The 16,536-nt window shown below is 42.5% G+C and overlaps 2 protein-coding genes across 2 annotated transcripts in view; one reads left to right on the forward strand and one right to left on the reverse strand.

Annotated features, from left to right (window-relative positions):
- The window catches only part of selenof (selenoprotein F), a 66,233-nt gene extending 63,835 nt beyond the window's left edge, over positions 1 to 2,398 (reverse strand). Inside the window, exon 1 of the mRNA XM_038793772.1 lies at positions 2,152 to 2,398. Within this exon, the coding sequence (XP_038649700.1) occupies positions 2,152 to 2,199 (48 nt within the window). The 5' untranslated portion in view covers positions 2,200 to 2,398. The remainder of the gene's footprint in view (positions 1 to 2,151) is intronic.
- Positions 2,399 to 2,662: 264 nt separating this feature from the next.
- The window catches only part of LOC119964379 (heparan sulfate 2-O-sulfotransferase 1), a 362,490-nt gene continuing 348,616 nt past the window's right edge, over positions 2,663 to 16,536 (forward strand). The window contains exon 1 of the mRNA XM_038793773.1: positions 2,663 to 3,154. Within this exon, the coding sequence (XP_038649701.1) occupies positions 3,031 to 3,154 (124 nt within the window). The 5' untranslated portion in view covers positions 2,663 to 3,030. The remainder of the gene's footprint in view (positions 3,155 to 16,536) is intronic.

A 16,536-nucleotide genomic window follows, 5' to 3' on the forward strand; every position in this document is an offset into this window, starting at 1 on the left:
CTGCCTGGGTCTGCTTTCAAAGCCAGCGATTTAGCCCTGTGCTAAACAGCCCCTGATAACCCATAACTAATTGCCCTTGAAGGGGCAGTTAAAAGTCAACCACATTTCTATGGGTCTGGAGTCACACGTAGGCCAGACCATGCAAGGATGGCAGATTTCCTTCCCTCAAAAACATCAGTGAACCAGATGGTTTTTACGACAATGGTTTTATGGTCACCATTAGACTTTAAATTCCAGATTTTTATTGAACTCACATTTCACCATTTGCAGTGGTGGGCATTGGACCTGAATCCCCAGAGCATTACTCTGGGTCTCTGATTTACGAGTCCAACAACAATACCACTATTCCACCATCTCCCCTGGGTTTGGAGGCAAAAAACAAGAGCATGGAAGAGGCAAAAAATGTGAACTGTAACTGTACATGGCATTGGTGAGACCACACCTGGAGTACTGTGCACAGTTTTAGTCCCCATATTTGAGGAAGGATGTAGTTGCATTAGAGGCAGTTTAGAGGTTCACTAGATTGATTCCAGAGATGATTGGTTTGTCTTAAGAGGGGATGAGCATTTTAGGCCTATACTCTCTCAACTTTAGAAGAACGTGAGGACATCTAATTGAGGTGTACAAGATGATAAACAGTATGGACAAAGTTGATGTATAGTGGATGGTTCCTCTTGTGGAACAAGTGAGGGGGTCATAATTTTAGGATAAGAGGTAATAATAATCTTTATCACAAGTATGCTTACATTAACACTGCAATGAAGTTACTGTGAAAAGCAGTAGGTTTAATTACTTCTCTCCAAGGGTCACAATCTGTGGAATTCACTATCTGAGTGCGATGAATGCTGGGCAATAAATTTGAGGCAGACAGATTTGTAATCAGTAACGGGTTGAAGGTTTATGGAGAACGGACAGGAAAGTGGAGTTGAAGCCGAGAGGTGGTCAGCCATGATCATATTGATTGGTGAAGCAGGTTAGAGGGCTGAATTGCCTACTCTTAGTTCTTATATTTTGCATTTATCTGAAAAATGCTACTAAAGTCATAGTGAAATGCTATGCAGTTGAGGCACTGAATGGGCTAAATGGAAAATCATAAGGTGGTGGTAATGGCTGTGCTTAAAGTTGATAAGTAATTTGGACTGAATCAGATGCACTTGAAAATACAGAGGGAAGAGAGGGTGGAAATTGTGAAGACACTGGCCATAATCTTCCAGTCCTATCTTTGACACAGGGATATCGCCAAAGGACTGGAGCATTGAAAATGTTAATTCAAATAAGCCCAGCAACTACAGACCAGCCCATTTAACCTCAGTGGCAGAAAAACTTTTATAAAGGATAATTCGGGACAACATTAACAGTGATGTAGACAAACGTCGATTAATTAAGGAACGTCAGAACGGATTTAAGGGCAGGTCACATTAACCTAACCTGGTCGATGTATTTTGATGAAGCAGGGAGTTCCTCCCAATATACCAAACAGTTTTGTTATGCTCCCTGCATCGTCAATGTCGAAACTTAACTATTAATCTCCAAATTTAACATTCGCTCGGGATTATAAAACTGTGGGTGTCGTCACTTATAATAAACCTTTCGTTTCTTCTACAACCTCAAGGCTTTCAAAACTCAACCTTTGTCCACTAATGATTTCCTGGTCTTTTCTTGTGTGGGCGGTGGCGTGGGGTGCGCATTCTTGCGTTTCACTAAACTATTCAGTTACTGTACAAACTGAAATTTAACCGTACATTCGCAAAATAATGAATATGGAAATCATAACGCGGAAGGGAAGATAACGTCAAGACTTGCTTCGGAACCAACCAAGTTTGGAAAAAAAAAGTTTAACATACAGCCACTTTCTGACTGCGACCGTGCCATCAACGAACATCCGAAATGAAGCAATTTTTAGGGAGGCGCGGAGAAAACAACTGTAATCGACTAATTATCTTTAAATAGTTAAGGACACGGTTGCAGCCCACGTCAGCACACCATGTCCGGATTGAGTTGAATTTCCTCGAACGAGGCCCAGTTCAGTGAAATGTGAGGAAATACCCGGCCAAGATCCGGTTAACTTTCCTTCAGCAAATAAACGATAAACCGCAATGAGAGGCAAGAGAAAGAGGCAAAAGCATAGATATCAAAGTGCTCAATATTTACCACATTTAATAAGGGGAAGAGCCAGAACAAGTAAGCCTCGGCAGCCATCTTGAACCACCGAAAGCCCCAGGCCAGGAAATCATACAGCTCACCCTGCCTGAGGGAAAATTATCACACGGTACTCAATTTAAAATGCATATTCCGAACTCTCCGATTTAACAAATTAAATATTTCGGAGGAAGCGGATGGGGAGGATTTTTCGTCGTCGCCTTTTGGAGACGCAAGTTTCACAGGCGGACGAAGCAGACGGCTAAAGCAAAATTCACGGTCGATTGCCGCGGGGCTGGAAGAGGAGGAGGACGTTGAGATTGACGTGAAGGCGGACCAATGGGGGCGGCAGAAGCGACGTCAATCAGGGGGAGGGCGGATCCCGCTCTGTGAGTGTGTGTGTGTGTGTGTGTCCACGGCGATGGGAGAGGAGGATATGCGCGCGTGCGCGGTGTTTGGAGCGCGCGCGGAGGGGGTTGGTGTTTGAAGGCAGCGGCGCGCGAGAGGGGGGAGGCGAGCGCGCGATGGGGCGGGAGGCGGTTGGCTGCGCGCGAGGCGAAGGGTAATCAGACGCCGAGAGCGCTCAGCCTGGCGAGTGGATCGAGGCCGGCGAGAAGCTCGCAAGAAAAAGAGAGGGAGGCCGATCCTTCCCCCCCAACCCAACCAACAACCACATCACACACCCAACCTCACTTTCCGCTTGAGTGACACCGACGATGTGCCTCAAAGCAGTGGGAAAAATCCTCACCTCTTCTCGGCGCTGGTGATCCCCGCCCGGTGTCTTCACTCGCCCGCCTAGACCCTCTCTGTTCTTGAGGGGGGTGGGTTTCCTTCAAACGTTTTTACCACCCCCTCCCTCTTTCCCCGCTCGCGTTATGTCTTGATCATTTCATGGGGCTTCTAAGAATTATCATGCCGCCCAAATTGCAGCTTCTAGCGGTTGTGGCGTTTGTGATCGCGATGCTGTTCCTGGAGAACCAGGTCCAGAAGCTGGAGGAATCTCGGGGGAAGCTGGGTGAGTGTGTGTATGTGACACCCCGCCGAGCTGGGTCGCAATTCAGAATGTCTACAGGCTTTCTTATTCTTTAAATATACATCTGTGTGTTGTGTTTGTGTGTGTGTAGGTATGAGAAGAAGACTCATTTCCCAATCCCAAAACCACCCCCCCCCCCCTTCCCCTGAACGTCGCATGGCTCCTAAAGCAGCTCCCCTGCCTGAACAAGTCTTGTCCCTCCTTTTGTCAAATGCTTATGGTGAAACAGCAGCTGGCACCAGGGCTAGGCCCATGTTGAAAGGCTGGAGCCCTTCCTTCCACCCTCCTGACCCCAAAAAATTAGAGAAAGTAAATTTTACCCTGCCTTTGGGAGTCACCGTGCATTGCTCTTTAAATGGGCAAAATAAAAAGCACTGGTCGAGACGGGGGTTTGTTGCAATCGCTGTGCAACTGAGTTGTATTGACCAAATCACTTGATTGTGTATGTTGCGATTTCAAATCAGTGCACATATTGCAAACATGTATGCTTTGATTTGTGTTTTATTTTAGTAACCCCGCAAGTTTAATTTGCAAAAGCGGGATGGTTGCAATTCGGCTAGTCGCTGTACCATTGGGAATTGCGTCCCATGTCATATTTCTATACACTGTGCGATTGTATTTTAAAAGAAATGCTTGTTCAAGGTACAAAGAACTTGAAAATTGGAATGACAATTGTTTGAGGTGTTCCTGCTCAGCTGCGGGGGGGGGGGGGGGGGGGGGGGGGGGGGGTCAATGAATGTGAGCCCAAGAAGGGGAACGTCTAGAGGGTGGCTGTGAAATGTGAATTCGTGAACATTTTAAAAAGATAATTGAGATGGTATGGAAAATTGTATTTCTATAATGTAACTAAACGTTAAATGTCACATTTAAAATACTGTGCTGAGCAATTAGATATGTTATTTTGATAGCAGATGTTGAGGGGGCTACTGACATTTACTGTGCAGGTATTCCTTTAGAGTTGTGTAAAATCTGCTTCTGGGTAACTGCAGATGATCATGAACATACATTAGCTAATATGTTACCGACTTAGAAAATCAGCTGTTAAAATATTTTGTGACTTGAGACAGGCCACCAACATTAATAGTCAATAATATACAGTTCCAATTGAACCATCTCTGGGAGGAAGGCTGCAAAGACAAGGAGCTCTACTTTAAAGAGGGAAATTGTGAGTGAGTTTTTAGTAGTCACATTTTGCATCCCTTCCCTTAGAACAACCAATTTTGATACTGGGAAGAAGTCACTGGTTTGGACTAGCAAGTGTTGCCTAGGGTGTGAGGAAGATGAAAATTACTTGAGCGGAGAATACAGTTAGACAGGAATTGTATTGTTAAGAAAATGCTGCCTTGTTGAGTAATTTAACTTTAAAGAAATGCCGTTGGTGTGTTGGTTATGAATAACTTGGGCACTTGGTTGAATAAAAAAATTACTTGATACTCAAAGCCTCAATTATGATATTTAAACAAGACACATGAAAGGTAATGGCCCCAAAGGTAATTCAGGGTAATGTATTCTGTTGTCCCTTCTCTATGCTTAATGTGGAATTTTCCTTGCTGTCTCAAACTAATATTTTGCGTATTTGTATGTTATTCTTAGAATGTTGTTACAGCAATGCTCTTGGAAATGGCAAGGAATCCTAAGTTTTTCATAACAATTGATTTGAACAAATTTCAATGAAAACACCATATGTGGTGGAAACCATTAATAATGAGCATCAGGAAATTAGTTTACCACTCCTGTAACCAGATCTCTGGCTTCCTATGACCTTGTGATTTGCTTTGTTCTTTATCTGAATTTTTGTGTTGGGCTAAATTATAGCCAAGTATTTCGCTCCTAGTCATGTATGCAACACAATTATGCCACTGACATTTAAATTATTCCATTATTGTTTTGCAAGAAATTGGCATGCAAGGTATAGTTTAATAAATGATGTTGAACTGCTACAGTAAATGAATGGTTTGTCATTTTTGCTGCAGTTCAGCCCTATGCTACAAGGTTGCTTTTGGTTTCTGCACCTTTTTGTGACGAGGACGTTGGACCAAATGTACAAAATCACTCATACTCTTTGCCCCTCTCAGGAGTTGCATTTCCAAAAAATAATTTCTGCTGCGAACAGCAAAGCAAATGATGCTTGTTCCATGTGAATGCCATTTTCAGTTTGCTGCATGGTCGCTGTGCAATCCTCTATCTTGTGGGGTCTATTGTTTACTCTGTGAATGTTTATTCCTAGCAAAACAATGGTCTCATCAGTCATCAAAAAGCTGACTGCAGAAAATTAGATATTTATACCTTTGTCTTCGGTGTCGAAGGTTGGATGGAATGCTGTAGTGCTTGCTTGTTTGCTGCAGTACTGTGCTATCTCATTTTGAACTGACAGTAATTAAAATGATAGAAAATAGTGAAAATTATGAGTCATTTCCATTATTAATAAGGAATCATTAACTTCAAAATGCTGTCCTCCAGTGCATCAGTTCCCATTTGCTTTGACTATTGTTGTGGTTCAATTGCTAATTATTGTCATATTTTCAAATGCTAAAACTTAAGATACTTCTGTTTATTGAGGGGATAGAGTAAGCAATAAATCTATATTGTTTTATTGTTCGAAAAATCCATATTTTTTTAATAGATATCAGTAGGTTCTGAGAGTAATTCACTTTACTAATAGTTACTTTTGAATTGGTATAAATTTAGCATTTCAGTTTTGTGTCTGTTAATTACTAGACATAATTTTGTTATTAGTTATTTAATTCTAAAAGAAATAGTATGAAATCTAAAATTATAAGTATGAAATCTGCACTGTGAACAGGAATCTAGGTTAATGCTATCTGAAGTGCATTTTGTTGGAACTGAAATCAATTTTTCTGCTGGGAGCAGGATTAACTATTTCCAATAGTTATTTATCTAGCCTGTATAAACTCTTTCCTAATCAGAAGCTTATTTTTGATAAAATTATGTTTTAGCTGGAAATTTAATTCCCCTAGTTAGCAGGCAGAGAATATATTGATGTTCGTGTTCATTAATACAAATTAATCTTGGTTTGTATTACATTTTGTTTGCAAATCTTTTCCTGAGGGCTTCCTTGAAGCAGAAGGACATATTTATATAAATATAAAAAAATCTCAAAAGGGCTGCTGTGCTATACGTCAAATGCAAAGGATATCCTTTAACAAGGAATAGCTAAATAAAAGGGAGTCTGTCCATCACAAAGCAAACTGAGCAGCCTCAATTGGTTTGTGGACGCTTGATAGACTAAATAATCTTTATTCATGTCATACTTCATTTGCCAGTTTCCCTTTTTGAATAAATATTTCCCACAGTTTTCTTTTTCTTTGCTTGTAAGTTGTTTGATTTGGATTTTGTTTCGAGATCAATTCTGGTATCCATTTATAGAAATGTTCATGTTATGTCGAATTTGTCATTTTCCCTTCTGAATGGCCTTCGATCTTCAATGAGAGATGGATAAATTTCTGTTCCAACAATAAATTCGAGCATGTTTTACATTAAAGTTAATGTTAGGATTTCAACAAATCTAATGGTGAAATCTTTGTTCCATGCCCACTTGAATGGCCAAAACATAGCGGTGTGAATATGTGCTTTGTCTTAGAACAAAGAACATAGAAAATTACAGAGCAGGAACATGCCCTTCGGTCTTCCAAGCCTGCACTGACCATGCTGCCTGTCTGAACTAAAAAACCCGACCCTTCCGGGGGCCATATCCCTCTATTCCCATCCTATTCATCTATTTGTTAAGATGCCCCTTAAAAGTGACTATCGTATCTGCTTCCACTACCTTCCCCGGCAGCAAGTTCCAGGCTCCCACTACCCTCTGTGTAAATAAAAAAAACCTGAGGAAGGAGCTGCGCTCTGAAAGCAAGTCATTTGAAACAAACCTGTTGGACTTTAACCTGGTGTTGCAAGACCTATTACTGTTCCCATCCCAGTCCAACGTCGGCATCTCCACATCATGTTTGGGGGGAAAAAACCTTGCCTCATACACCTTCTTTAAACCTTGGCCATCGCACTCTAAACCTATGCCCCCTTGCAATTGACTCTTCCACACTGGGAAAAAGCTTCTTGTACTATACCTTACGGCATTTCATTATGTTAAAAGTGCTATGTAAATGAAAGTTTTCTTTGTAAGTTTTGTCAAGACAAAATTCGGTAAACATTTTAAGTTGAAGGTGGCAGAACAAGTGAATAACATTAGTAAAAAAAAAACATACAGGTTGCTTGTTTCAGGGTACAAAAGCAAGGAAGTTATACCTTTATAAATCACTGGAATTAGAATGCACTACCCAAATAACCCATGGAAATAGATTTAATAATAGCCTTCAAAATGGAATTGAATATAGAGTTGATAATAAAAATATGTTGTGGGAAAGGGTGGCTAGAAATCAGTTGAGATAAGTGACCTGTGTTATATTCAGTGATAAAATATTGGCACTCATGAATATAACAATAGTTGTAGCACAAGTCCTCCAAGGTGCTGAATTAAGCGTATTTCAGAGGATAGTCATCTAGGCGTGATTTGTATCATTATCTCTGTCTTTATAATCCTATGATAGCGTTGATGAGCAATGGCCCAGATGTTCCGGTCTCTGGGCGGTTGGAGGCCGTAAGCACCTCGAACGATGCGCTCTGTGACCCCTTCGATGTTCCAATGCACGGATTCCATGGGAATTGCCTGGGAAGTTTGAACTTCCAACATCCCGAGGGCCCTCTGGAAAAAGTCTCCAAACGAGTCGGAGACTTTGGACTGTTCAGACTTGGCTACCTGGATGGTTACCAGGAAATATTAGATAAGTGAAAACACAGCCTGATGCCTGGTAACTACAGAACTGACTCCCCAATTACTCTCATTTCCTCCCCTAAGCCCTCCCTCTCCCTGACTCACTTCCTTCACCCAACCTGACTAGTCTGCATCACCCAATGATAGAATATTTTTTATCAAGATGGAGAGTGAAGTAGTTGATTCGGAGACCAGGGTGCTTAATAAAGGAAACTATGAAGATATAAGACACGAGTTGGACTTGATAGACTGGGGAGAGTTACTTAAAGGGATGGCAGTGGATAGCCAACGGCAAACATTCAAGGAACGCATGGAGTAACTGCAGCAAATGTTAATTCCCGTCTGGCACAAAAACAAAAAGGGTAAGAGGGCCAATCTATGGTTTCCAAAGGAAATTCGAAGTAGTATCTGATCCAAGGACGAACCATACAGATTGGCCAAGGAAAATAATAGGTCTGAGGATTGGGAGCAGTTTAGAATTCAGCAAAGAAGGACAAAGGGATTGATTAGGAAGGGGAAAATACAGTGCAAAAGTAAGCTTACAAGGAACATAAAGACTGAAACTAAGAGTTTCTACAGATACGTGAAGAGAAAGAGATTAGTAAAGACAAATGTAGGCCCCTACAGACAGAAACAGGAAATGCATAATAATGGACAAAGAAATGGCTGAGCATTTGAATGGGTAGTTTGGTTCTGTCTTCACAAAAGAGGACACAAATCAGATACCAGAAATGTTGGAGAATGAAAGGTTTAGTGAGAGGGAAGAACTGAGGGAGATCAATATGAGGAGAGAAATGGTGCTGGGAAAATTGATGGGATACAGGGCCTGATAATCTGCATCCCAGAGTGCTTAAGGAGGTGGCTCTGGAGATAGTGGATGCATTGGTGGCCATCTTCTGGGATTCTATCGACTCTGGAACTGTCCCTGCAGATTGGAAGGTAGCTAATGCCACTCCAAAAGGGAGGTAGAGAGAAAACAGGGAATTATAGACCAGCAAGCATAACATCGGTGGTGGGGAAAATTCTTGAATTTATTATCAAGGACGTTTATAACGGAACATTTAAAAAACAGTGGCAGGATTAGTCAGAGTCAGCATGGATTTATGAAGGGGAAATCATGCTGGACAAATCTGTTGGTATTCTTTGAAGATGTAACCAGTACAGTTGACAAGGGGAAGCCAGTCGACGTGCTATACTTGGACTTTCAGAAGGTGTTTGAGAAAGTCCTGCATAAAAGATTATTGTGCAAAAGTAATGCGCTTGGGATTGGGGGAAGCGTATTAAGGTGGATAGAAAACTGGTTGGCAGCGAGGAAAAAAAGAGTGGGGATTAACGGGTCCTTTTCAAATTGACAGGCAGTAACTAGTGGGGTGCCACAGGTATTGTGCTGGGACCCCAGCTAATCACAATATATATCAATGATTTAGATGGGGGAACAAAATGTAACGTCTCAAAGTTTGCAGATAATAGCAAGTTGGCTGGGAGGGTGAACTGTGACGTGGATGCAGAGAAACTACATGATCTGGGCAGGTTCGTCGAGTGGGCACATCAATGGCAGATGCAGTATAATTTGGATAAGTGTGAGGTTATTCACTTTGGAAGCAAAACAGGAAGTCAGATTTACTACCTGAATGGTTGTAAATTGGGAGAGGGGAGTGTGCAGCGGGACCTGGGTGTCCTTGTGCACCAGTCGCTGAAGGTACGCATGCAGGTGCAGCAAGCGGTAAAGAGGTGAAGTTAAAACTCACCACTATTCTTAGAATTCCCCCTATACCAAAAAAAAGGTTGATATTCTAAATGGTGAACAGGGATTCTCACTCCCTGACTCCAGTGCAGGCTTCTGTGAGTGCTATTCAGGTCAAACTATCTTTTCAAGTTATCCCCCGGTATAACCCATACCTTCACCGAAGAATTTTACCTACTTACCCCTTAATAGCATCGATGTCCTGGGTCCTGCGTTATTAAGGAAGTGAAGTAAGCTAATAACCACTTTTTCAGGTTAAGTTATTTTTATTATTATATTTTTTCTTTTAAAAGCTGCAAACACTTTCTTTACAGAAAGGAAAAAAGATCTTGCTTCTGGTTGCTTCAGGCCCACCTTGGCAATCGATCTTCTTAAAATCTGGTCTTCTTGAGTTGTATTCACTGTTGAACTCGGTTGCTGTGTCCTGTTCTTCCCATGCACCGAGCTGTGAGAGCTGGCTCTGCTTGCTATCTCTAAGCTGACTCTGACTCCTGTTTAAATTCTAGCCTTCCTTAGATGTATAGCTGTTTAAACTCGGCTGCTTGCCTTGTCTTTCCCATGACCGAGCTCTCTCTCTCTCTCTCTCTCTCTCTCTCTGAGTTCTCCTCCCCTTCTCTCCTGTTGCTGGTTTCCTCTGCCCTGTCCTCTGTGCTTGTTGCTGCTGCTCCCTGGGTTTATATTCTCTTTCTGAGAGTTATTAAGTTTTAACGACTTTTGTAAATGGGCTTGTTTCACTTTGATAGTTTAAAAGTATCTTTGATGTAAACATCTTACTACAACTAATTATTCATTTTGGGCATATCGTCTCCTCTCAGATCTGATTAAACAATGCTTTGGTTTCAATAGGTGTTACTTTTAATTCTGTGATTTCAAATCGTTTAATTTTCCAATTGTCCCCAGCTCATAACTTTGCCTTTGATTTTGACTTACATGATGTTTCTCGTAGACAGGTCGTCTCCAATTTTCTTTTAATTGTTTGATGTTCATAGAATTTTACACTTTAAATTTGACACCAAATTTGACTGAGTATCTTCCATCCTTTCCAGTTGTTTACTAAGAGAGTTTATTTCAATTAAGGTGTGAAACTTTGCTTTTAGCGGTATGCTAAAATTTAACTTGGTTATGACTTGAAAGACTTGCCTGTTTTAAACATTCGTCACTTAATGCAATTGAAACTCTCATCCATGCTTTTTCAGATGCTTCCTGAGATAGTTACATTCCATGAAGGTGTGAGCCATTGTTTTAGCTTACCACATGAGACTGGTGTGTTTGATTAGCCTGCTTGTGAGCAAGAATCTGCATTTTACAACCCTGCTCTTTGAAGCTGCTATGAAACTTTTGTGGGATCTTTCCCTGTACCCTCTCAAACCAGATATTGCCAGACTTCCATGTTTCAAATGACACATTTTTCTGTATTTTCAAGAACAGAGGGCTAATGATATGTTGGCCTTCATTGAGAGAGGTCATCGAGTACAGAAGCAGGATATGTTGCTGCAATTATACAGGGCCTTGGTGAGGCCATACCTAGAATATTGTGTGCAGTTTTGGCCCCCTTTTCTGAGGAAGGATGTTCTTGCTCTCGAGGGTGTGCAGCGAAGGTTTACCGGACTGATTCCAGGGATGGCAGGACTGTCATATGAGGAGAGATTGACTGGGTTATGATTGTTCTTGCTGGAGTTCAGAAGAATGAGGGGGGAATCTGATAGAGACTTATGAAATTGTAAGAGGACTAGACAGGGTAGATACAGGGAAGATGTTCCCAGTGATGGATGCGTTCAGAACCAGGAGTCACAGTCTGAGGATTCAGGGTAAACCATTTTGGACAGAGATGAGGAGACATTTCTTCATCCAAAGAGTGGTGTGCCTGTGGAATTCATTACCACAGGAAGTAGTTGAAGCTAAAACATTGAATATATTCAAGAGGCAGCTAGATATAGCAATGGGGGAGAAAGCAGGATTAGGCTATTGAGTTGTATGATCAGCCATGATCGTGATAAATGGCGGAGCAGGCTCGAAGGGCCAAAAGGCCTCCTCCTTCTCCTATCTTCTATGTATCTATGCCTGACATCAACTTCCCTGCCCTTCCTCCCTGGTCTGACTTGAGCAGCACCCACTCCCCAACTCTCCCAAATCCCTCCACCAGCCCATCCCTGACCTGACGAGCTCCCTATCCAACTACCCCACACGACTGACCTGACTATCCTCCACCACCTGACCTGACTACCCAGCTACCTACTCACATGCCTGCCTGCCTCTTTGGCACTGTAGCTTTTCAAAGAAGCTTTGGGATATTTAAACTCTTACTTGCAGAATATGGCAGCTGGTGCTGTTAAAAGGAGGCCTGGTTTCTGCCCAGATTCTCTCCGCTGCTCCTTGCAAGGATTCCGACACTGAGTTAGGTCTGCAGGACCCTTGTAGGAAGACTACCCTAAAGAATTGGAGGAAGGTAAGTGCTTTTTGTTTTGTCTGTTCAGGTTCTGAAATTGGGGTTCTGATCCTGAATGGAACCTTTTGGCTTGCATAGTAATCGGTGGAATATTTCTCCAATAGTGAGGTTCTGTAAATTTGTACACAGTGGGTGGATGCTTGGCATTTTGTTTTTCTGAGAAATTAAGAGCTTACATTTGGAAGGAACAATGATGTTTATTAATTTGCTGATGCATTTCAGTAACTTCAGGACATGACTGAACAATTTGCTGCAAATTTACTTTTATGTGGTGGGTCCCATGCACGTTTAGTATGTTTTCAGCTGAATAAGAAGCACATTATTCTACTTCATTTGGATTATTCGTATTTTCAACATTGATTTCCAAAATGATAATCCTGAATTAGCCCAGTCACTGAATATAAAACTGACTGGAGGGGAACATAGGTATCTAGCTGTACAGATAAACTAAAAGTATTTAAGATTGTGGTATTTGAGATTACCCCATTTTTCAGTGTCAAAATATATGGCCTTGGTTATAAGTCAATTCCCCTATTTTGCAGCTAATAAATGAATATTTAGGGTTATGTTCACATTCGGAGTTGGCCTTAATCTTTCAACTTGGAAAAACAAGTTTGCGTTATACTCAACCTTAGAATCTGGCGCAAGGGATCAAGCAAGCAATATGGATTGCACTGCCAAGAAGATGCATGGCGTTAAAGGCAGAGTGCAGTTCACACATGAATTCGCGTGCAAAAAGAATAAAGTATGAAGCAGATTTCAAGCTACAAGTTGCACCATTTGCAAACTCATCAAATTAACTGGGTAGCATGGTAGCAGAATGATTAGCACTATGGCTTCACAACGCAAGGGTCCCAGGTTCGATTCCCGGCTTGGGTCACTGTCTGTGTGGAGTCTGCACGTTCTCCCCGTGTCTGCTTGGGTTTAGTCCGGATGCTCCGGTTTCCTCCCACAAGTCCCGAAAGACTTGTACATTCTGAAGGTAACTTGGACATTCTGAATTATCCCTCTGTGTACCCGAGCAGGCGCCAGAGTGTGGCGAATAGGGGCTTTTCACAGTAACTTCATTGCAGCGTTAATGTAAGTCTACTTGTGACAATAAAGATTATTATTAACAACTGTGCTGCTCTGAGGGAATTCAGCGTTCGTGGAAAAACTGCTGATAGAATGGAAGGAGGAGGAATCCTTCCTGAAGAAGATCCCGAAGACCAAATTCACCATGTGAACAAGAACCAACAGCTGACCTTGAGAAACTTGTATCGGAATGAGCCTTTGAAAGGGGAAACTTGTATTGGAATGAGCCTTTGAAAGGAGAAACTCATATTGGGATGGGCCTTTGATAGTCATTAGAATGATTATGCTGTCACCAGAAGCTGTGCGTATATACACACTGAAATGGACCAAATCAAATTCTTGAGCCCAGCAAAGATTTGAGACCAACAGCTGGTTGATGAATCTGTTTAATGAATTGAAAATGTCGAATGTTGTGGCACGGTGTGTGCTGCTTGGTTAAATGAGATTGCTTTTGGAGTTGGGTGAAAAATATTGTTCAAGGTGAGTTGGGTTAAAAACGGAGGAAGGGTTGAGTTGTGAGGGCTAAGTCGTAATCAAACTTAATTTCAGGGCTAATTTCAAGCTAAATTAGTTTAACCGAGTAATTAAAAAGCTCTTTTGATTAAGTGTCGTTTAGTTGCATTCCTGAAACAAGTCAGCTGATTCACTCAGTTGTAGTTGGTTAACTGTGCAACTAGTTTAATCCAGTTTCCAAAGCATTGTTTTTGAAGATGGAAAAGGAGGCCACAGTGCTGCTCTTTCTGCATTGTGAGTGCTGCGTGGCTAAACAAGAGTGTACAAAGAACAAAGAAAATTACAGCAGATTAACAGGCCCTTTGGCTCTCCAAGCTTACGGCGACCATGCTGCCTGTCTAACCTAAAACGGTCTACACTTCTGGGGTCCGTATACCTCTATTCCCATCCTATTCATGTATTTGTCAAGACTTACCTTAAACGTCACTATCGTACCTGCTTCCACCACCTTCTCTGGCAGCGAGTTCCAGGCACCCACTAACTACCCTCTGTGTAAAAAAAATAATAATTCCCACCGTAAACCTATATCCCCGACTCCCTGGTGCAAGGTCAGGGATGTCAGGGCATACTGAAGGAGGAGAGCAAACATACATATTGAGTGGAACATTGGTACCAACATCATAGGCAGAAAAAGGGCTGAGGTCCTGCAAGCAGAATTTCGGAAGCTAGGAAGTTGATTAAAAATCAGGTTAAGTTCTACCCATATGGCTTCATTTGAAGAGCCTTTGAAGATGTTGTCCCTCTGGTGGATCAAGATTACCTCTGGTGCCATGTGCTAGTGAGTATCGAAATAGAAGGTTAGTCCAGATGGGTGCGTGGCTGCAGAGATGGTACAGGAAGGCGGGTTTTCAATTTCTGGTACTTTGGGACCATTTTGGGGGATGATGGGACCTGTACAAAGCAGATATTTTGTACCTGAACCGAAATGCGACCAGCATCCTTGCAGCTAGGTTTGCTAGTGCTGTTGGGGACGGTTTAAACTAACTTGGTAGGGGCCTGGGATCTTGAGAGAAGGTTTAGCAGGGATAGATGCACAGCCAAAATTAGAAGATGCATCAAGTGAGTCAGGAAGACATAGGATGTCAGACCAGTTAAGTCACAAGGGAGTTTGGATAGTGTTTATTTTAATGCAAGGAGGATGACGAACAAGGCAGATGAATTGATGGTGCAAATTAAAACATGGGGTTATGATGTCATTGCTGTCACTGAGACATGGTTGAGAGAAGGGCAGGATTGGCAGCTTAATATTCCAGGATATAGATGTCTCGAGCCGAGACAGGGAAAGAGGTAACAAAATAGGGGGTGTCTCATTTTTGATCAGGGAATCAATTACAGCAGTAACGAGGACCAAAATCTGAGAAGGCTCTTCAATTGAAGCCATATGGGTAGAACTTAGCCGAAAAGGAGCAATCACATTGCTTGGAGTTTTGTATAAGCCTCCTAACAGTCTGAGAGAAATAGTAAAACAGACATGTCGGCAGGTTTTAGAGAAGTGTAAAAGTAATATGATTGTGATGGTGGGCGATTTCAACTTCGCCAACATTAACTGTGGTAGCACAGTGGGTAGCACTGTTGCTTCACAACCCCAGGGTCCCAGGTTCAATTCCTGGCTTGGGTCACTGTCTGTGTGAAGTCTGCATGTTCTCCCTGTGTCTGCATGTGTTTCCTCCGGGTGCTCCAGTTTCCCCTCTCAAGTCCCAAAAGATGCGCTGTTAGGTGAATTGGACATTCTAAATTCTTCCTCCGTGTGCCCGAACAGGTGCCAGAGTGTGGCGACTACGGGCTTTTTACAGTAACTTGATTGCAATGTTGATGTAAGCTTACTTGTGCTAATAAAGATTATTATTAACTGGGATAGTCATGGTGTAAAAGGTTCAGAGGGCGCAGAATTGTTAAAATGCATCCGGGAGAACTTTTAAGCCAAGACATCTAGAGGGTCCTACAAGGGAGGGGGCTGTCCTGGGCTTAATTTTGGGCCATAAAGCCGGGCAAGTAGTTGAAGTATCAGCGGGGAAGCATTTTGAAGACAGTGATCATAACTCCGTTAGATACAAGATTGTTATGGAAAAGGACGAGAATGGGCCGAAAGCATTACCTGGGGGAAGTCGATTTTAATAAAATAAGATATGATTTGGCCAGACTGGACTGGGAACAAGCACAGAACTGTGGGATGCTTTCAAGAAGGAAAGAAGGAGAGTATAGGGCTACATCACAGAATTGACAGTGCAGAAGGAGGCCATTTGGCCCATCGAGTCTGCACCGGCCCTTGGAAAGAGCACCTGACTTAAGCCCACGCCTCCACCCTATCCCTGTAATCCAGTAACCCCACCTAACTTTTTTGTACATTGAGGGCAATTTATCATGGCCAATCCACCTAACCGGCACATCTTTGGACTGTGGGAGGAAACCGGAGCACCCGGAGGAAACCCACGCAGGCACTGGGAGAACGTGCAGACTCCGCACAGATAGCGACCCAAGCTGGGAATCGAACTTGGGATCCTGGAGTTGTGAAGCTCCTGTGCTACCATGCTGCCCTCACTGTGCTACCATGCTGTCCATGTTCCAGTCAAGGCAAAAGTGACCCCTGGATATCGAGGATTATACAGCATTCGATCTGGAGAAAAAGGGAGGTTTATGGCAGATATCGCAGATGTGACAGATAGGGGTGGCACAGTTGTTAGCACTGCTACCTCAACAGTGTCAGAGACCCATGTTCAATTCTGACCGTGGGTGACTGTGTGGAGTTTGTACATTTTCCCTGTGTTTGCGTGGGTTTCTTCTGGGAGCTGCGGTTTCCTCCC

Source organism: Scyliorhinus canicula, chromosome 4 (assembly GCF_902713615.1).
Source record: "Scyliorhinus canicula chromosome 4, sScyCan1.1, whole genome shotgun sequence".
Lineage (NCBI taxonomy): Eukaryota > Metazoa > Chordata > Chondrichthyes > Carcharhiniformes > Scyliorhinidae > Scyliorhinus > Scyliorhinus canicula.